This window comes from Podarcis raffonei, chromosome 7 (assembly GCF_027172205.1).
Source record: "Podarcis raffonei isolate rPodRaf1 chromosome 7, rPodRaf1.pri, whole genome shotgun sequence".
Taxonomy (NCBI): domain Eukaryota; kingdom Metazoa; phylum Chordata; class Lepidosauria; order Squamata; family Lacertidae; genus Podarcis; species Podarcis raffonei.
Window position 1 is genome coordinate 44,400,484 of NC_070608.1, and position 22,149 is coordinate 44,422,632.

General features: G+C 42.4%; 2 protein-coding genes across 5 annotated transcripts in view; one reads left to right on the plus strand and one right to left on the minus strand.

Annotated features, from left to right (window-relative positions):
• Positions 1–13,950, minus strand: part of TAF4B (TATA-box binding protein associated factor 4b) — a 54,692-nt gene extending 40,742 nt beyond the window's left edge. For 2 of the 4 annotated variants that reach the window (XM_053396339.1, XM_053396338.1), the window contains exons 1-3: positions 13,123–13,948; positions 4,692–4,840; positions 4,006–4,110 (exon numbers count right to left, since the gene is read on the minus strand). In XM_053396339.1, the coding sequence (XP_053252314.1) occupies positions 4,006–4,110; positions 4,692–4,840; positions 13,123–13,519 (651 nt within the window). In that variant the 5' untranslated portion in view covers positions 13,520–13,948. Of the gene's footprint in view, positions 1–4,005; positions 4,111–4,691; positions 4,841–13,122 lie in introns of all 4 variants that reach the window. The other 2 variants (XM_053396340.1, XM_053396342.1) reach the window with 1 other exon arrangement.
• A 2,302-nt stretch (positions 13,951–16,252) lies between these two features.
• LOC128417540 (malignant T-cell-amplified sequence 1) lies at positions 16,253–17,052 on the plus strand. The gene has a single exon (XM_053396343.1). It carries the CDS (start codon positions 16,344–16,346, stop codon positions 16,887–16,889), a length of 546 nt encoding a protein of 181 aa, XP_053252318.1. The 5' UTR covers positions 16,253–16,343; the 3' UTR covers positions 16,890–17,052.
• The last annotated feature ends 5,097 nt before the right edge of the window (positions 17,053–22,149 follow it).

The window sequence follows — 22,149 nt, forward strand, 5'->3', positions numbered from 1 at the left end:
ATTTACGCTAAGGAAAAATTGACCCCTAAGTTGATGTTTAAAGATGAACAAGGAAGATATTTGGCAATTGAAATACAAGTCCAAGGAGAAAAATTATTGATAATTGGGATTTATGCTCCGAATGAAGGGAAGTCAGAGTTCTTTAAGAAACTACATGGGACATTAATGGACTATTTGGATTACAATGTAATTATGATGGGAGACATGAATGGAGTGGTCTCTACAAATATGGACAAAGCATTAAGACAGGTGGTTTCTAAGGATGGGAGACTACCTAAGACTTTTTTTGAAATGACAGATAATATGGACTTGATTGACATTTGGAGAACAAGAAACCCTCTGGAGAGAGAGGGAACTTTTTTCTCAGAAGCAAAAATGACCTGGACCAGAATCAACCAAATTTGGGTAACTAGTGGGATGGCACCTAAGATAAAAAAAGTGGAAATCTGCCCAAAGACTTGCTCCAACCATAATGCTGTAAAGATGGAAATGAACATAACAACAGCTGGTTCCTTCAGATGGAGGATGAATGACTCCCTATTTAGAGATGAAGAGGTGTACAGAAAGGCCCAGAAAACTATGAAGGACTATTTTGAGATAAATCTGAAAACAGAGGTGGAGAAAAGAACAATTTGGGACGCAAGTAAAGCCGTTATGAGAGGATTTTTGATACAGCAGAATACTTTAAAAAAGAAGAGACAGAATGAAAAGAAAGATAGGATCTTGGAAAGAATAAAAGAAGGTGAAAAGAAATTGAGATCAAAGCCAAAGTCCCATGAAATTTTAAGAGAAATAAAGTTTTACCAGAGACAGTATATGGAATTGATGAACCAGGAGATAGAATGGAAAATAAAACAAATGAGACAAAAGACATTTGAATCGGCAGATAAATGTGGGAAACTTCTGGCATGGCAATTGAAGAAAAGGCAAAAGTTGAATATGGTTACAAGCTTAGAGGTTGAAGGAAAGAACATTTCCAGGCCAAATGAGATTAGAAACTGCTTTCAGAGTTATTTCAGAAAACTTTATGCACAAGGGCCGGTGGACGAAAAAGAGATAGAAGAATTTCTTTAAAAATATGGATTACAAAAAGTATCTGAACAAAGTAAAGTGATTTTGAACCAGAAAATAACTGAGCAAGAAATAGAGGGAGCCATTCAAAATATGAAATTGGGAAAATCTCCAGGACCAGATGGCTTGACTTCCAGATACTACAAAGTTTTGAAAGACTGGTTGATTCAACCGTTTAAGGAAGTCTGCAATGAAATTTTAGAGGGGAAGAAGGCACCTGAATCGTGGAAAGAAGCATACATTACACTTATACCAAAATCTGAGACTGAAAAGAACCAGATTAAGAACTACCGCCCTATATCATTGCTCAATGTGGATTACAAAATTTTTGCAGACATTTTGGCAAAAAGATTGAAGAGGGTTTTGGTGGGTGAGATTCATAAAGACCAGGCAGGCTTTCCTCCCGGGAAGACACTTATCTGACAATGTGAGGAAATATAATAGACATTATGGAGTTACTCGAAAACAATATTAATACGAAGGCAGTATTAATATTTGTGGACGCTGAGAAAGCCTTTGACAATATCTCTTGGAGTTTTATGAAAAAGAATCTCAAAGGAATGGGGGTAGGCCAGGGTTTTGAGAATGGTATAGGTGCAATCTATTCTGAACAAAAAGCAAAACTAATTGTAAATAATGTGGTTACTGAGGAAATTGCTATTGAAAAAGGGACACAACAGGGGTGCCCGATATCCCCATTACTTTTCATATCTGTTCTGGAGGTGTTATTAAATATGATTAGAGGGGACCAGCTGGTTAAAGGGATTCAGGTCGGAGCTAAACAATATAAGTTGAGAGCGTTTGCAGATGATTTAGTACTAACTTTGCAAGAGCCAGACACTAGTACTAAAAGAGTTTTGGAGATAATACAAGTTTTTGGTCGAGTAGCAGGTTTTAAGCTAAACAAACAAAAAACAAAGGTACTGGGGAAAAACCTAACAGTGGAGGAAAGAGAGAAGTTTCAGAGTGAAACTGGATTAATGGTAGCAAATAAAGTGAAATATCTGGGGATTAATTTAACAACTAAGAATGTGAACTTATTTAAAGATAATTATGAGAAATGTTGGACAGAAATTAAGAAAGATTTAGAAATATGGTCGAATCTGAGACTTTCCTTGTTAGGCCGAATTGCTGTTATCGAGATGAATGTTTTGCCGGGAGTGTTGTTTTTGTTTCAAGCATTGCGGATTCTGGACGGAATGGACTGTTTCAAGAGGTGGCAGAGGGATATGTCTGGATTTGTCTGGCGGGGCAAAAAGCCCAGAATAAAATTTAAGATATTAACTGATGCAAAAGAAAGAGGGGGGTTTGCCCTGCCGGACTTGGGACTGTACTGTGAAGCAGCGGCTTTTTGCTGGCTGAGGGACTGGCTACTTCTTGGGAATACAGACGTTTTGGACTTGGAAGGGTTCAATAATAGGTTTGGTTGGCATGCATATATATGGTATGACGGGGTAAAAACTCACAAAGGTTTCAGGAGCCATATTGTTAGGAAAGCACTATACAATGTTTGGATTCGTTATGGGGATCTGTTGGAAAATAAAACCCCTAGGTGGTTGTCACCAATGGAGGCTAAGGAAGTCAAAAAACTTAATATGGAATCTAAATGGCCAAAATATTGGGAAATTATAGAACAAGAAGGTGGAAATGTGAAACTACAGAGCTATGAAAAACTGAAGTCTAAAGTAAGAGATTGGCTTCATTATTACCAGATAAATGAAGTATTTAAACAGGACAGGAAAATCGGCTTCCAGGTGGAGAAGTCAGGGTTGGAAACAGAATTGTTAGAACCCAATACTAAGAGTTTGTCAGGAATGTACAACTTGCTGTTGGGGTGGAATACACAGGGTGAAGCGGTTGAGTCGGCAATGATTAAATGGGCACAGGACGTTGGACATGATATTGTGTTTGCTGACTGGGAACAGTTATGGACCACCGGAATGAAGTTTACGGCATGTAATGCCCTAAGAGAGAATATTATGAAAATGATTTATAGGTGGTACATGACCCCAGTCAAGCTTGCAAAAATCTATCATTTGCCCAATGATAAATGCTGGAAATGTGGTGAAACTGAAGGTGCGTTCTATCACCTTTGGTGGACGTGCCCAAGGATTAAGGCCTTCTGGGAAATGATTTATAATGAAATTAAGAAGGTGCTTAAGTGTACCTTCTATAAGAAACCAGAGGCTTTTCTCCTGAGCATGGTAGGCCAATTGGTGTCAAAGAAAGATAGGACGTTTTTTATGTATGCTACAACAGCAGCAAGAGTTCTACTAGCAAAGTATTGGAAGACACAAGAACTACCCACACTGGAGGAGTGGCAGACGGAGGTGGTTGACTACATGGGACTGGCGGGGATGACGGGCAGAGTCCGTGGCCAGGGGAGGGGGACGGTGGAGGAAGATTGGAAGAAATTCAAATTTTATCTTAAAAATTCTTGTAAAATTAGTGAGTGTTAAAATGTCATGAGTAAAGCATAGCAGATTTGCAGAGATAAATGATTGGATAAGAGGAAAGAAAAGGGTTTAATGAAAGGAATTTATAAATAATTTAGATCAGGGGTTGCTGAAAAAGTTTAAAATAGGGATGCAGAAAAGGGAGGCATGGGGAAGTCGTTGAAATTGGGTACATGAAAAAATTTATGAAATTATACATGTTTTTATGTTTGTTTGTTTGTTTGTTTGTTTGTGTTTGTTGTTTGTAGTGTCTTATAATATATGTTGAAAAGCCAATAAAATTTTTATAAAAAAAAAAAATAGTTTTCCTGTTCCTCAGTATGTTTTGAGTTCCATTGGCAAGTGCACCATTGGGTACGTGTAAAAAAATAATAATACTACACACAGCATGATTTATAAAGCCACCTGGCCATTTATTAGATTTGTGACTCAGTGGGCTAAAAGGTTTAAGTGCCAGAAAATAACAAGGAAGTCATACCTGGATTACAGCAGGCTTCTTAACATTAGAATTAACAGAAGGAGTTGTCCAAGTCACTGTTGTATGAGGAGCAGCTGATACTTTCAGTACTTGAGTTCCAGAATTCTTTCAGAAAGATAATAGAATATACAATGTTAGGTAAAAGCCTCAAAAGGAAATATCGGGTAAGCGGCCGAGCACCATTTCCTTCTAACTGGACACAGCGTTATTTGTCCCAACTGCAAGTATGCTGGGCAAAAGTCTTTCCTGAACAGGAAGATGCAAATGATGCAGAAGAGGATCCAGTAGCATGCCAAGTAGATAAGGCTTCTTTCTATGGATAGGCAGAAATGCTATGACTTAAGAAGCATTTCAGGCTATGACTGTTCAAGTGTTTTTATTTCTAAGTATTGAAATTTTTCCATCCATGTAGTAACAGTGATAGCTGGTATGAGCAAGTTGAATGCAGAGGAAAGGACAGAAAATCACTGTACTATATAGGCAATTAAGGCTTAACATTTTAAAGTTGTTTAAGCTCCTACGTACAGGCAAGTGGTGCCAGCAGAAAATGATTCCTGCATCTAGACTAGATTCACTTCACTGCTGCACCCACATCCCTGAGAGTGACATACATTGGCCCAAGTCCTGTGAAAAGCTATAGTAGCAGAAGAAATACACAACAAAAATGCTATTACAGAGGTATTTACCTGTACAGTCTGTATTTTGACTGTAGGTGCATTTGCAGGCAATGATTGTCGTACAATTGAGTTCTTTTGGGATTGGCTTTGAACTTGAGCAAGTGCTTGTTGGGACAGCAGCATTAGCTGTCCAGTGCTGCTTCTGACAAGAACCGTTCCTGCAGGAAAGAAGATACTATCAGATCCTTCCACTGCACAGTCTTAAGAGCAAGTACATAAATCTGAGTTTGTATAATTCAAACTTTTAAGCAAGAAATCGGCAGCATAAACAGTACATGAATTATGCAATATTACACTGCTTCTATAGTACTGCACATTTCCCTTCTAGGTTCCTCTGTTTAAACACCAGACTACTACATTCCTGCTGTGCTCCAGTTAGTGTTATGACAGACGTAGCTTTTTGTTTGACCTTTTAAAAATCCATCAAACATATTTAAGAATAAATTCTGAATTGGTCTAGTTTAGTCATGCATCTCTGCTCTCACAGCTTGCAATATAAAGATGTTAAGAAAACGCCACACCGCAATGTTAGTCCTGCAATGGCTTCTGTATTAAATATTTTAAAATTACACATATTTATAACCCTCCCCCTTTCACTCAGGGGTCCGAGGGCAGGGTACAAACACTTAAAAATCACGAATATATAAAATCAACACAAAACAATCATGAACAAAATCAAACGGCAACAACAAAAAAATGAAAATGCAGCCAGGAGAAACAAGTCAAAATGCACCTCACACCCAGCCCCAAAGGCCTGGACAAAGGTGTGTTTTCGCCTGCCTTTGAAAAGACCAAAATGTTGGAGCATGATGCACCCAAGGGGAGGTCCTGCCTTACTTAAAAAGTAATTGTCATAGTCTTGATAGACAATGCTGTGTGACTGCACACTTCTGAGACCACCTATGTGTTTCTTTTTAGGCAAGAAATCTCATGCTTGAGATTCTTCACCAGACAAGGTTCATTCTAAAAAAAAAGGTGAGGGCCTTCTTTTGCTCAAATCAGGAATTTTTAATTAGATATACAACTCTAGAATCTAACATTTTAATACTGATTTTAAGGCACTTATCCATGTTTATGATATTAAAGTAGTAAGGGGAAGTCTGCCTCATAGGCACACCCCCCTCCCCAGAGAGCCAGTCCGGGTTCGCGTCTCCGCTCCTCCACATGCAGCTGCTGGGTGACCTTGGGCTAGTCACACTTCTTTTGAAGTCTCTCAGCCCCACTCATCTCACAGAGTGTTTGTTGTGGGGGAGGAAAGGAAAGGAAAGGAAAGGAGAATGTTAACTGCTTTGAGACTCCTTTGGGTAGTGATAAAGCAGGATATCAAATCCAAACTCCTCTTCTTAATCCTACTTCCGCAAACTATTCACTGCTGGAACAGGGGCATGTTGCCAACAACAGGATTTAACCCAGCCCTAGTGCCCATTAGCTGATATCACAAACCCCACATTTGGGGGAAATGGCCTTGCAGGCCAGGATTGTCCTATGGGCCAAAGGTTCCCCACCCCTGCTAAATATACTTTTTAATAAGACTTCCAATTCATCCTTAAAAGGGCCAAGAAACCATGCAGAAAGGTATGTTCCTCCTTTCCACATAGGGCAGTGAGCGTTTAAAGTTACAATCATTTCAGGAGTAATAGCTGGGTACTTGTTAAATCCTCTAAATGGTAGGTGCCGTTAGAGAACAAGAAGTTAGAGAGCTGAAAGTGCTGCTCTGTTGTCACCTCTAACCAAGGCAGCTTCAAAACCAACATTAAACCTTGTGAAACTTGTTTGTTTCTAAAGAGAGTGGTATGGCTGTCTATTACAACACCATCAAGTGATCCTTCTTTCAAATCCCCCATTAACTCTAGGGAGAAACAACTGTCTCAAAGCTCTTGACACCCCCACAACACTTCCCTCAGCTATTCTGCAGGTAGCAAGTCGAGAGCCTAACAAAGGCCAGCCTTTGATATCTTCTCTCAGCTACAGACCACTGCTAGAGAAAAGGTTTAATTGGTATGTGTAGTTCCAAGTTGGGGGAGGAAGAAGGATAAACTAGGGCACAAGTAACAGAAGAGAAGGCAGAGGAGGGGGACTGGTAAACATACGGGAAAACTACAGCAACTGTGGCTTCAGAGGAGGAAATGCTTGAAACTTAATTTATTGTTGACTTTATAGTTCACCCTTCACAGAAACTGTAAGATAAATAGCAAACATATAAAATTCATTAATAAAAAAGAGCAGCAGTGTGTAAAGAGGGGTAGTAAGAAACATCCAAGTGTTTCCAACCATCAGCAACTCCCAAAGGTGTGAGTAAAGAAGTGCTGGGTACAGGAGTATAAATGAAGACAAAATTGCAAATTAAGGGTCTCATGCTCATCTGCAATTTGCAAGCCTGAAACTGCAATCCTAAACACACATGTCTAAATAAGCTTACGGTGCACTTATTCATAAGTATGCATGCACAGGACCTAGCTGTAAAACACACACACACACCAAAAAATGCTTTGACATCTCAGTACAAAATGCACAATCTACATAGGGTAGCCTGGGTGCCACAAAGCTTTGGTGCCTTTGTTCTACTTTCTACCCTACATTTATTTTCACTTGTATACATGGGCTGCATAAAAGGCCAAGAGGCACTTCACATCATGTGTCCAAATGTCCTTAAGAATGAAGCACATGGCTCTGCAATAGTTATAATCCTGTCCGCTAACTGCAACATAGTTGTACAACACTGCCATCTAATGGTGCAGCTAGTTAAGTGTGTGTTTTCCCTTCATGAAATTCTAAGCATGTGTCACAAGTGCCTGAGAACATGGATTATCTAGCGCTGTTCTACAACACTCGCCCACATTTGAACACCTGCCGGGAGAAACAGTTCTAGGGTTGAACCGAAACAAGCGCTCTGTGTGGTGGCCTGATAACTGTTGCCTTAGAACAGCTGCATAGGAGGTTGGGTGCCCCTGAGCATAGAAAGGAAGGGGACACTGCACATCTGGAAGAATCCCAAGAACAGGTAAGCAACACATAACCAGAAGAAAACCTATTTGCTACTTCGCTCCACAGGAGGCAGTGTTTGGTAACGGCAACAAAAGTGTCACTGCGCAGGTGCCCTGGCTATTGCTATCTTGCTCATCAGCTTTGAAAATCTTTCTAATAACTGCTAAGCCTGCTCAGCCATCCCAACCCAGGAATTATCTGAACAGAACTATATGTGCAGTAGTTTGTATATGCTTCAGCTTTGGTTTTCAAAGAAAGAAGCTATTATTGTGCCAGAGAACTTAAGATCAATTTAATATTTCCCTCTGTTGCCTCCACTAAAATGCCTGTTCCTGCATTTTAGACAGGCATGGGGAAGAATAACTATGAAAGTAAGTTGTGGAGAACACTCGGGTCCTCAAAACACAACCCAGTAAAATGCTACTGAGTGACTTAATCAGCTGAGACCTCTACAAAGGCACTTATGACAAGTTCCCTTTGAATGCTAAAGGCCGAAAGTTCAATGGTTCCCACCGTAAGATTTGGGAAATTAGGAGGGGTAGGGTTTTTTTTTAGAAATTGGGAAATTCTGAATTGGATAAATTTCCTATGCATCAGAAAACTTTCTGAAACCCTTGAGAAAGCCCCTAATGTTTTAGCCTTTCCTCATAGCAGAAAGTTCAGACCCCACATTCTTAAAATGTGAAATTAAGGGTTTTCTGCCACAACTTACATCACTTTACACTTGCTTACACAGAATTGCATTAGCCATTCTACCACCCATTCATTACATTTGGAGAGATCATTTAGAGCTCTTCACAACCTATTTGTTTTACCCACCCTGAACAATTTAGTGCCACCAGCAAACTTGGCTACCCTGCCCCTGCTCAAGGGCAAACTTTGCCCAACCTGGTGCCCTCCAGGTGTAGACTATGATGCCCATCACCCCCACAGCTTCACTGGCTGCCGCTGATGTGAGGTGAGTTCCAGTTCAAGTATCTGGAGGGCACCAGGTTGGGGAATGTTGCTCTCTAGGGCCTGGCTCATAAGCTTCCACAATTTTGCTGTTTCAGAGCACCAGCCTTTGCTGACTACAAAGCAGAAAATGTTACTTCCCAATTCTTCAGCCAAGTTCAAGAATAGTTACCTTAGTGAGTAATGGCAATAATAGTGTGGAAGAACAACCATTCCCAGTGCAGAATGCACATAAGTTCTTTCAGTACATTATTAATCCTGTATAATGAATACAACTTTCTCAATAGCAGGCCCCTCCACAACTCTGGAATACCCTGGCCTTTGAGGTGCAATCAGTACCAATGACAACAGACTTTTGACAGCATGTAAAAAGTGGCTTTTCACCCAAGGATTTGGCTAAAGTGGTGCCAGTGTATTCGATGATATAGTAAGTTGTATTTTAAAGAAACACTGCTTTATTGTGTTTGTGTGTGCAACTACATGAACAATGAAAATACAAGTATTTTAAATAAACATCCTACTGGCTTTATGAAATTATTATTCATGTGCGTTACTAAATGTCCATTTGGTCAGAGGCTCTTCTTGAAGGTTGCTTTGAGCCTTTTGAGACACAGGCCACACTTGCAGCAACTTTTCATCTTGTATGCTGCTGTCCTCTCCCCCCTCTTCACCCATTCATTTCTTTCTGTGATGACACAACACTCTTGACACTCCCTGCAAGATAGTTAAGAGAATTGCAGCTCTAGCCTGTACTAACAGTTGCCACCAGCATTTTAGACATCCAACTCTCCAAGCAGTCAAGCACATGTGCTATTCAGCCAACTGTTTACAAAAGGAGTCAAAAGAAGCAAGTTGCAGAAACAGTAGCAAACAGAAAGCAAGAAAAAGTAGTGACCAAACAGTAGCAAACAGAAAGAAGAAACAAAGCCAGTAATTTCTAGACGACCTTGCTGATACAATTTCTAAGTTGGTTTCAGCATACAGCCAGCCTTATAATTAAGCACTAGCCTGCTGGTGGACCACATGCTGCTCATTACGGACTTCACTCTGGGTCACATGGACTTTACAGTGCAGTGGAGCGTCTACCCAATATTATATTTTACCCTCTTTTTTGGCACTATTGCAGAATCCCATTTTTATTAATTGACAAGTTTAGCTGATTTTAAAATGCAAGACTAAAAAGATGCCCCCAATTAATCAGAATGATTTGTTTTAAATGTACTAATACTATCAGCATTATGGAAGAGGCATTATTCCCTAGTAGAAGGGGATGATTCTTCCGCGATAATGACTACTGTAGCTCATGCTTGCATCTGAACAAAAATTTCTTCAAAAAATAGAGAGTGCATGTGTTAATTAGGTAATTGTCCTAGTCCTCACATAAGTCACTTCTAATGCCAAAGCACAGTAAGTAGATTTCATCCTATGCTATCCCTAGAGATGCATGTACAGGTTCTTACTTGTCTGCCACTCTTTTGGATTTTTTTTTTTTTTAGACACAGAGGGAGACTGCAGATGCATAAATTCATGCTGCCAATTTAAACTGTTGTAGAAAGCATGACAAAATCTGGAAACCATCAGCACAGTTGGGTTACGTAATTGCATTTTGTCTAGAATAAAGGAAATCACTGTGGCGGACAGGCAAAGGTAGAGACAAGGACAAACAAGCTTTGCCTACATATGGCAATCCATTGAGGCTGAGCATTCAAGGATGTCTCGCTCATGTGGGTTGCAATATCAGCTACAGTTTTTCAAAGCAGTGCAATCTTAGTAAGAAAAACAAAAAATATTATGGCTATGTCCAACAGCGATGTGGGACTTTCTGGAAATTTTTGAATCAGAAGATGTTTCATCGCCCTAAATTGATGGTTTGATGTATCACGCTTAACTACATTATTAAAAAAGAAGAAGAAAGGAGCTCAGTGTTAATTTAACATGCTGTATAAAAACCTCAACTATTTCTAGCAGCTCAAAATAGATGAATAGAAATATTTGATTAAGAACATGTTATGTTTCAATAAAAATAATGAAAGAGAGCTTTGACTGTATTTAAATGCTTGTAAACACTATTCTATAGCAGCCGCTAATCCCTGGAACTCCCTTCCATAGGAAAGCCATATGGTACATTGCTTGATTTTTTAGGAGGGCAGTTAATTTTTTTTCCTGTTTGGACCAGCTCTTGCAGCCCTCATTATTTGGGGTGCTGTGAATTTCTGTGCACATGGGATTTTGTTTCTTCTCCTTCCCTAATGCACCCCCGGAAAAAAAACTGCTCTGGAGGGTCACCCAAACCCTCTAGAGCTGATTTTGAGGGTGTCAATTGCATGTACATTGAGAAGTTCAATTGCTTGTACAGAAGTCTGAGTGAGCAGAAATGCAGCTTTTGATACAGCTCCAAAATATTTTAAGATGTTACAATTCACACACTTTAGACTTGAGGGGGAAAATTAAGGTGTCGAAAACTGTTAAATACTCATTTTAGCATGCTAGAATACTTGTATGCATAAGTAATTGTGTTTTCTTGGGAACAGTCATAAGAAATTATGACTTTGGTTGCACATTTTACTAGCATTATTATTCATTCTAGCTGCCTAGCTCAGCATGTATTTTTTTCATGCAGCCAATCCCATGAAATAATGAATTTCTAAAACTGAAAACATTATGTAGAAAAATATGGTAGCGATATTTTTTCCAGCAAATTCTCCCTATCACTGATGCCTTCAGTAATGCTCAGATGTTGTCAGTGAAGACACACTACAGGTTGCCTTGATGTAACAAGTCATCCTTAACACAGCTAGCAGCATGGACAAACAGCAACAATTAATACTTGGATAATATGGTAAGGTACATTTTTCAACTTGTTACTTGCTCTGGGCCTGCAGCCACTCTGTCAGTCAATGGCACTCATGGCAAGTAATGTTTGTTGTGGCAAAGTTTTTGTGTGACCAACAATAGCCCTGCCACCACTATGCAGGAGTTTTTTCTGCCACTAGTGTTAAAATGTACATGAAACAAATGAGGAGGAAATAAGCTGCAGCTGCTCTGGAGTCTACCAACCTGTGACCTTCCTTCAACAGATACATTGGCGCAGATTCAAAATTAGGGCAGGAAAATCAGTGCATTGCCATGTTTCCTCAAAAAGACAAGCAGCACCATGAGATATAGATAACTACCAACTCCAAGGTCACCCACACTCAGTTTGAACTGCAGGATCTCCTAGGATGATCACTCCCTTTCATGCATACCAAGGAAGCAATGAATAAGACTGAAACTTATCAAGTTGCTCCTGATTTCATGACATATGTTGTTGGTGACAAGAAGAGCAATGTCTGAACAGGCCCCTGCAGTGGCACTCCTGCCAGGGGTGCTAATTAGATAACTATTTTCGTATTGTCACATTTGCTACACAGAAATTCTGCCATACCAAAGTCTAACAGCTAATATTTAAGTTTGTTCCAACTCCTAATATTCTCTCATTTTAACACCTGCCACCTGCACCTGTCAAGTAATGAAGAAGTCTGGGTAAATGAGAGTAATATCAATTTCTCAAAAAGGTAGAACTTTAATTAGAAAAATATGATACCAATTCAAAGCTGAAGCTAGCGTCAAATCACATTTTAATAGCACAAGATATCAAAACTTTGACATTAAAAGCTTGGGTGTCAAAACGTTTTGAAAAACTTTTGCAAGTATATTACATCTTTGCAAGCAGGCAGGGAGAAGAGAAGGAAACTAAGCCTACCTCAGGCAGGCAAAAAAGTTCATGTCAGTTTATTATATGTGGCACAAGCATAACTTAGATGAGCAATTTAGCAACAGTTCAGTGGAATCATTTCACGCAAATATGCAGTTGTGTGAGTGCACTGGGAACTTTTAAGTCACTGATCTGCGATTAGAAAGTGAAACTTTAAAGGGCTTACAATACTAACTTTCTCCCTTTACTTCTATGATAGTCTATGTCACACTTCTAGAACATAAAAAAGTTCACTTAATATTGAGTCACTGTTTCCATATAAAGACTTAATGCTGTGAACCATACAGTACAGATACTGTAGATGGGTTGCTGGAAACATTTTTTTAAGTCCTATCTGATTTTCCCAAGGAATCTGCATTGAATGCGGGGGGGGGGGAGGGAGGCAGAGATACAGGCTGGCATTTTGGTGCCAACAACATTCAGTGGGCAGGTGCTGCGAAAGATCGGAAGGGGTGATGAAGGCTACTCCATCCCCACAATAAACACCATTTAACTTGCTTAGGAGTTGTCCTCCCCGCCCCCACCATAGCAGAAATTGAACCCGGGAAAGTCTGCATGAGAATCAGTTCTTTGCCACGAAGCAATCGGCCCAGCTCTCATGTTTAGAAGGCACATCCCACCACGATGCCCACAACTCGCCACTAGTTCCCTGATGACTTGACCCGTTAGCTGAAAACAAAACAAAACTTGGCGGCGCCTGGCCTCATCCAAGAGGAGCGCTGCCAGGAAAGGGAGAAGGCAACTCACCCGGCGGGATCTGGAAGTTCGCAGGTAGCTGTATCGTCACCGTCTGCGGGGCTCTGGGGGCTCCGGGCTGAGGGGCCGGCAGCCTGGTCCCCGCGCCGGGCGTCTTGGGGAGCTGCTGAGCCGGAGGCGCCTCTTTGCCCGCCGCGGGAGCGGACGCCGCTCGAGGCTGCTGGGCGACGGGAGGAGGGACTCTGCTGAGGGGAACTTCGGCGTTCAAGGCGACCGCCGCGGCGGGCGGCGCCGTGCTGTGGGCGCGCAGCGCAGCCGGGGCCTCGCGGAGCCCCCCGGTCCCATTCAAGGCGGCGGCGGTGGTGGCGGGGCCGGCCGCCACGGCAGCGAGCTCAGGAGACCCGGAGGGCAGGACCCTCCCCGGCGCGGCTGCTCCCGGGGTCGTCATGGAGGAGAGGGCGCGCGGCGGAAAGTGCGGGAGCCTTGCGGAGACTCCGAGCGAGTCCACAGCATAGCAGCCTCCGAGGGGGCCCGGGAGCCGGCGAAGCTTCTGCAGCTGACGATGCGGCAAAAGCAGCGGCAGCGGCGGCAGAGTCCCCAGCGAAACAAGCCGCCTCAGAGGCTGCACCGCTCGCGGACCAAGCAAGAGTTAGGGGCACGGCTGCAGAAAACACATGGTCACGCAGCCGCTGCCGGCTTCTCCTCCTCAGAGGCGCGCACGTGTAGCGCCAGGCACTTCTCGCCTGGAGCAGAAGGCTCCAGCCAGGACAGCGGCGCACGCGAGCCGGCAACGCCCTACGAAGCCCTGCGCCGCCTCCAAGACCCGCCCCGAGGAACAGCCCCCAAGCGGCTCCGCTCTCCGTTAGCCATGTTTATATAGCCACGCGGGGCTCCCCGGCGCACGCGCCCTGGCTCTCCTGGCGGCTCATTGGCTACACCGGGCAACCTCGGCTGGGCGGCGTCGCGCGGCGTCACGCAGAGAGCACGGGCCCACCGCGCCGCTGAAGAACGCCGGAGGCGGAAAGTTATTGGGGAAATCGAATGCACTTGTTGGTTTTCTCTCTCTTACACCCAAACACCCTCACTCACCGAAGGCGCACGTTGCATTCGAGGAAGTAAGTGGAGTTGGTAATGCCAACAGAATGCCTATAATTTAGGGATTTGTACTTTTAAAATGAAGAACATAGGTTTGCTTTGGGGTGGTGTTTTCTTTTAATTGATATTACTTGGGGAGTCAGCGGAGTGCACATCCACAGGCACCCCTGCAGCCTTGTAAATAAGCACCCCAAAAGTTACTAGCATGCAAAGAAGAAGAAGCTTTTTACTAGTAACGGAGGAGTGAATAACACAGCAGCTTGCTGTTTTTCCGTACAGAGTCCAGAGGAAGGAAATGGAGCTCTAACCTTCCACCACCCACCTGCTCACTTCCCTGCATAAAATTTCCTGCACTGAGCTGCATGCATTTCCTTGTTACTTCCGGCTTCCAGGCTAGTGGCTAAATACAAGTCTACTGTATTAGGGCTACTCTTAACATAGTAGTTAGTGGTTTTCAATCTTTGCCATGAGGCTTACAAAATAAGCAGGGTGAGGACAGGCAGCCTGTTCTGCTTTGTTGCAGACATTTATAGATTAATGAAATGATCTTAAATGTGCTCATTTTGCTTTTTTAAAAACATAAGCATGGATGTGGTCTTGAGAGAGCAAAAAGACTGTCAGGCAGTGCAATTTTATGCTGCCACTCTTATTAGCTGCTGCAACAACTGAAGTGGCACATTATATCACTGCAAGTGGAGCAGAGCTGTGCATTTGCAGAGACTGCTTGACCACCTACTACTGAACTCTCTTGTGATGCCTGTGTTAATAATCACACTGATGTGTGTGTGTTTTTCCTGGATTTTTACTTATTTATTTTGGTCAATAGCCATTCTTGTTGCTCCTCAACAAACTGCTGCTGGACCACTGAATATATTTTCAACTGCAACTTTTTACACTTACCTAGGAGGAAGTCTAAGGGACGCGGGTGGCGCTGTGGGTAAAAGCCTCAGTGCCTAGGACTTGCCGATCGAAAGGTCGGCGGTTCGAATCCCCGCGGCGGGGTGCGCTCCCGTTGCTCGGTCCCAGCGCCTGCCAACCTAGCAGTTCGAAAGCACCACCGGGTGCAAGTAGATAAATAGGGACCGCTTACTGGCGGGAAGGTAAACGGCGTTTCCATGCGCTGCGCTGGCTCGCCAGATGCAGCTTTGTCACGCTGGCCACGTGACCCGGAAGTGTCTCCGGACAGCGCTGGCCCCCGGCCTCTTAAGTGAGATGGGCGCACAACCCTAGAGTCGGACACGACTGGCCCGTACGGGCAGGGGTACCTTTACCCTTACCTAGGAGGAAGTCTTAGTTATCTCAGTGGGACTTACTTCCCCACAAATTATGCCCAAAGTAGCTTACAGCATTTCACATTTCAAAATAAATCTTAGAAACATTTAGAAATAACGTTAATTTAGCAAATAAATACAAAAAATAAATCCATACAATGCTTCTTCTTCTTTGGCAATCACTCTTAGCCGAGTAAACAATACAAATGTGGTAACCTAGTTTAGCAGCTTCAAATTAAACAGAAGAGAGAATAATCCCTAATTCAGAAATAAGAAAGTAGATCACATGTTGCAGACAATGCATTTGTATCCAATAGTGTGGGTCTGAGACTTCATCTTTAAACATCCAGAATCTCCACCCCATCTCTCACCTGGCTTTCACCCAGAAGGGCCTTATGCTCACCATTATTATGGGCTCTCGCCCACAGTAAAGCAACCAATAACTTTCCCTCCACACTCCCCCATCAATAAAGGTATGTTCTTCCAGTCTGGAAATCATAAACAAAGTTTCAGTGTTGTGATGACCCCCAAAGTAGTGGACCTTTTAGCCTTCCTCAAGGACAAGTTTTACAAAGAAAAATAAGCAGTTTCAACATTATCAGTTGAAACTACAATTAAGCATTTTAGAACATTGCCAATTCTGTGTCTGTGGTTCATGCTGTTCATCATCTTATGCAGACCCAGTGTGTTAGTAATTTAATCCTTAAATGTTTCCTATTACTGTAATCGGTTAACACAATCTAGCATTTTTCTGCTTATCTGCAGCTGCCAATTCCTAATCAACAAGTAGAAATAGCGGCGTGGGCCTGAGAGTGGGAACAGTTCCTGTGTGGGAGCTGCTGCTGCTTTTAGTCACTGGCCTTCCAAGCCCTCGGTTCTTAGTGCTCTCGCGGAAACCTCGCCAAGATGTTCAAAAAATTTGATGAAAAGGAGAATGTGTCCAACTGCATCCAGCTAAAAACGTCTGTTATTAAAGGCATTAAGAACCAGCTGATAGACCAGTTTCCTGGGATCGAACCATGGCTAAACCAAATTATGCCAAAGAAAGACCCTGTGAAGATAGTACGTTGTCATGAACATATAGAAATCCTCACAGTAAATGGAGAATTGTTGTTCTTCAGGCAAAGGGAAGGACCATTTTATCCCACGCTCAGATTACTTCATAAATATCCATTCATTCTACCACATCAACAAGTCGATAAAGGAGCCATTAAATTTGTACTTAGTGGAGCAAATATCATGTGCCCTGGTCTGACGTCTCCAGGAGCTAAACTTTATCCTGCTGCTGCTGATACAATCGTGGCAATAATGGCCGAAGGAAAGCAACATGCCCTGTGTGTTGGAGTCATGAAGATGTCGGCAGAGGATATTGAGAAGGTCAACAAAGGAATTGGCATTGAGAATATCCACTATTTAAATGATGGTCTCTGGCATATGAAGACGTATAAGTGAAGCAGCAGGAAGAATCCATTGCCTTTCAGCTGGGCCTGTTTTTAATTCTTCTTTTAAAATGTGTGGCTAAATGTAAACTTTGTGGTGATGCTAAATAAATCAAATGAATGCTGGGGGAAAAACAAGTAGAAATGGCATGTAAATAAAAGTTTGTTTCGTCAAACTACTTTAGTAATTCTTCAAAAGAATTGCTGTTATTGTGTTCAGATGATATGCTGTTTAACTTATATTCTCCTGCTGAATTGAAATTCAGTATATTGTTTTCCATCTGTCTGAAGTGCTCAAGACTGGTGAATTCCCTTTCAACAATATGAGTCCCTTGGTCTGAGCTACTCAGGAAAAGCAATTACAATATAATTGTAGGTGTTTTTCCCCCCTCTTCACTTGTGCAGTGCACCTAAATTCTTTTTAATGAGAAAAAAACAAGACATGCAAGTTTTATGCAGCTTTGGGACATCATGAACATGTCACAGTTACTATTCAATTATTGAAAATGGAATTGGAATCAAGCACCAAATATTGAGAAGTGTAAGTAAACCGTACCATGATCATTTTTTTAGGTTTGTGTAAGAAGCTTGGGTTTTACATGTTGCTTTGTCCAACAGAAATATAAAGGTGATAAGAAATAGGGACTCTTTTAAAACATAAGCAATAAGCCAACCTGTAAGTGAATTGACAAATCCAATTTAGTTGCTTTTGCTGTATGAATTTTTTATAAGCCTATCCATGCTCCTTAGAGAGTTTGAAAAATTATGACATCCATTTAATGGTGATTCCTAGGGAATATTCATGCAACTATTTTTTTGAAGATACACAGGCTTCATCTGGTCTTCGAGCCAGTGGTCTTCGAGCCCCCCCAAATCTACAGCTCCTCCATCCCACACTTTAAACTGCCTTTAAAGACAGTTCAGAAGCTTTTGCTGGTACAGAATGCAACAGCCCAGGTATTGGCAAGAGCCAAATTCGGCATGGGGAACCTGTGGCTCTCCAGATGTTTCTGGAGTGCAGCTCTTGTCTTCCGGGGTCCATTGGCAATGGTGTCAGGGGCCAAGGAGAGTTGGAGTCCAACAACATCTGAAGTGCCACAGGTTCCACATTCTTGGGCTAAATGGTGCCTGCACTGATAACCTCAAGGCTTGATTACCATAATGTACTTTATGTGGGGCTACCCATGTATTTCAGAGGGACACGGGTGGCGCTGTGGGTTAAACCACAGAGCCTAGGACTTGCCAATCAGAAGGTTGGCGGTTTGAATCCCCGCGACGGGGTGAGCTCCCGTTGCTCGGTCCCTGCTCCTGCCAACCTAGCAGTTCGAAAGCACGTCAAAGTGCAAGTAGATAAATAGGTACCGCTCCTGCGGGAAAGTAAACAGCATTTCTGTGCACTGCTCTGGTTCTCCAGGAGCAGCTTAGTCATGCTGGCCACATGACCCAGAAGCTGTACGCCGGCTCCCTCGGCCAATAAAGCGAGATGAGCGCCACAACCCCAGAGTCGGTCACAACTGGACCTAATTGTCAGGGGTCCCTTTACCTTTACCTTTTCCTACCTGTGTATTTCAACCAGAAGCTTTAACTAGAGCGGAATGCAGCAGCCAGACTGCTCAAAGGAGCAGATTACTGGCAACAAGTTACCCCATTGTATTATTGCTCTGTAGTAAAGTTCTCCAAGACAACTGCCTTGCAACAGTCCGTTTCCCCCCCACACACACACTTCTTCAGTACTGGACTGAAATAATTTCTGTTTGTTTCCTCTAAATCACCAGGCCCAGACAAAATGAATGTGATCACATATCTCAATTGTCCAAAGTTTATAAAACTCAGGGCGCTGGTGTGCAACAGCCTTTGCCAACCTCATGCCCTCCAGTAATTTTAGAAAATTTGTATCAGTCTTATTCTTTATAGCCATGTTGGCTGAGGTTGATGGCAGCTGTAAGCTGTAAGCATCATGAGGGCAGCAGATTGAGGAAGGCTGTTGTGCACCAAGCAAAAATTATTAAATGAAACTTCTCATCTTTCCTCACCTTACCGCCGTTAAGTTAGTATGCTTGTTCAGAGGATAGTAATACATTCTGAGGAAGTATATTTAATAAAATGGCCAGTTGTCTCTTTTATTAGGATCTTTTGATCCTAAGAGCTCTCAGGGTGCAATCCTAGACACACACATCTTGGATTAAGGCCTGTTGAACTCAGCGAAGCTTCCTTCTGAGTAGATCCATGTAGGATTGTAGTGCACTTTACCTTGAGCTCAGTGGGAGTTACTTCCAAGTAAACGTGATTAGGATCAGACTGCACATTACGTAGATCTATGGCCAGACTTGTCTCAGTTCAGAAGAACCAAAATTATTGACTGCATGAAGAAAAACAAGCAAATTGACACAGAAGCTGTTGCTACTCACAGCTTGTATTAACAAAATAGTTTACATGCTTCAAGTGAGGAAACTGCTCCCCTCCCCTAAAAATTCTGTGTATGTGCCATATTTTTCCATTTAATTTTCTTATGCCTTGAGTATATCTTTCCCACTGTGGCAGATGCACAGAAGCAATCATGAGAGCTGCAGTATGTTTTCCCTGAAATATTAATTGTAAAAACTATTCTTCAGAATTGTATGTTAACAAAACTGATTGTCACACTGTGGAAATTAGGATGGTAATTTCCCCCTAAATAATACACAAAATTATGTTTTCATATGCTTTCCCAGAACCCTTTCATACCCATAATGTTCTCAATATGGGGCTTCTTACAGTATATTATAAATTTGCATCAATTACTATAGCTCACAGCATTGTCAGTCTAGAGACAGAGACAACAGAAGTCACATAACGTTGTACCACCAGATGCTAGGGGACACCTTGTGCACTTCATGAATTTTCAATTGAAAGGCACAGTTGCCAGTTAGAATAATTTATATCAATTCTATACAGGTGTAGTTTGTTTAGCTCCTATTTAGCCAATCACTCATAACCATAATAGCTGGTTTTGTTGCACCAAAGCAAATGCTAGGGTTTCCTGTTGTTGCTTGCCACACTGTGAAACCTAATATACAACTGATACATGATTTTATGATTTGAGGTGGAGAAAGCAAGTAAATTTTATAGGGGTTATTGGCTGATTCCTAATTGGTCCCAAGACAGGAGCGAGCTAACAGTAAATCACACCAAGAAAGTTGGAGTTAACTCTTTATTAGCAAAAACAGGATCTACACAGGAGTGTCAGGCCTAATGAGTACAGCAACTCATTTCTGGCGGGACTTGCCCCCATGAAGCAGTTGCTGAGACTGCAAATTCCCGCCTCCCCACAGCTGCCTAAGTGCCCTCCTCTCCAGGGTTTTCCCCAAGCAATCTAACTTCTCCACCCTTTTTATGACTCTCCTGGTTCTGGGAGACATGGGCGGCAGGGGGTGGAGGTGGCGAGAAAGGAACTTGTTGCAGCAGGAGGGGAAGACACTCATGCCTCTTCAACAGTTGGACTCATCTCTGCCTCTTGACCTCCCTCCTCTCCTGCTTCAGCTTCTGCCTCTGCTTCTGGCCGCCTCTCTGCCACAGGTTCTCCCAGCTCACTAAGCCCTCCAGCTTCTGACACCTCCTCCTCCCAGGCTTCTTCCTCTTCTCTCTCTGACCACTCATTGTCATCCCAGCACCAGTCCCTGGACTCTGAGCCTTCTTCCTTTTGGGGGTTCCCCAGCTGGTTCCTCCCACCATTCCTCTTTATCCAACCAGTCCATGATATCCCATGATTCTTTGTGCCAGACCATTCCAAAACACACTGAGTTGGATCCAGATTTGGGCTTGTATTCAACACTGTTGTTCCACTTGCATAATAGGCTTTTGCTTGCACGATGGAACTTCCCTGTCCTTTCTTCTGCAGCCCCCACCTGTTCACTCTCAAAATGTTTTTCCACGTGGTTGAGAAACCCTGTAGAATAGTTTTGTGGGTCCTTGAGGAAAGGTGAGGAAGAAATCCCACTGCACAAGCAGAAGTCTTGAACAAGTAGTACAGCAGCATTGAATACAACTAGTGCTATTTTTCTAGAAAAAGTAGTGCTGGAACTCACCATGAACATCTCCCTCGTTCTCTTAGAATGGCAATGGCACCCACCTGAGAGTTGTCAGAACTGAGTTCTGGCTGAGAAAAGCCCTTAGTTTATTGCGCTTGGTCACCATTGAAATCAGCTGGGCACATTAATAACTTAAGTCCCAGAGATTTCTGTCTCCTAGATTTGAACAGACATATCCAGATGACTCCATGCTCTAGAATAATGGCTGGAAAGGGAGGAGAGATGTAGAGAAATGCCAAAATAAAAGGCTACAGAAAGAATAATCTCATTATCTGGACAAGTCACTTCTTGTACACAGTAAGAAGCTATTTTAAAATGTCCCCAGGGTTGCAAGTGAGGATTGCTCATAGAAATAAACTCAGAAATCCAAGATTGGGAGCCACTGTGTACTCACACAAAAGACTGCACAAAAGACCTCAACAAGGAAAATATTTTTTTCTGGGAGGTTGATATATTTTTAATATTGCCATTTCAGAACTCACGTTTTGAGTCTATTCTTTAATGTAGAGATTTGCCTGTTTGTCCTATGTAGAATGTGGAAGGGTATTTCTGGCAGATGGCATCTGACATATCTGTTATATGTCTTTTGCACCTAGTTGGAACATCTTGGGGGTTCCAGTAAAAAGTAAAGTCGATCCAAAAGTCTGCCTACCCCTAACATAGTTGGTAGCAATCAACAAGAATGTCACTGGAGATAGGAGCAAACATTAAACAACATTTGTGCATGCATCTACAAAGCAACCTCATCAGTCTGAAAATTCTGTGCACATAATAAACTGAGTCTGAGAAAACCTTCTAAGGAAAGCGACACACACAAATTGTAATGCAGTCAAGCCTGAAGAGTAAACACACAAATTTGTATTCGAAACTACACACTATAGTGACATGTCTAGCAGCCACTATTATGATGATGATTTATTAGTCACATAAACATAAGCACACCACTGTCACACAATCCTAAGGAATGAAGGAGTCCCCATTTAGGATCTGTGAACAGTGATTAGTGATTTACATGGACCAAGTCTTCAGCACTTCTCTTTTGCAAAGAGAACCCCATGGCAGCTTTTCCCAATCTGCTGCCCTCCAATTGTTTTGGACTCCAACTCCCATCAGCCTCAGCGAACATGTCCTGTAATCAGAGATGATGAGAGCTGTAGTTCAGAACATCCAGAAGACGCCAGGTTGGGGAAGACTGCTCCATGGTAT

Excerpts from the sequence above, each read along its gene's own strand:
- LOC128417540 (XM_053396343.1), top strand. The coding sequence starts at position 16,344 with ATGTTCAAAAAATTTGATGAAAAGGAGAATGTGTCCAACTGCATCCAG.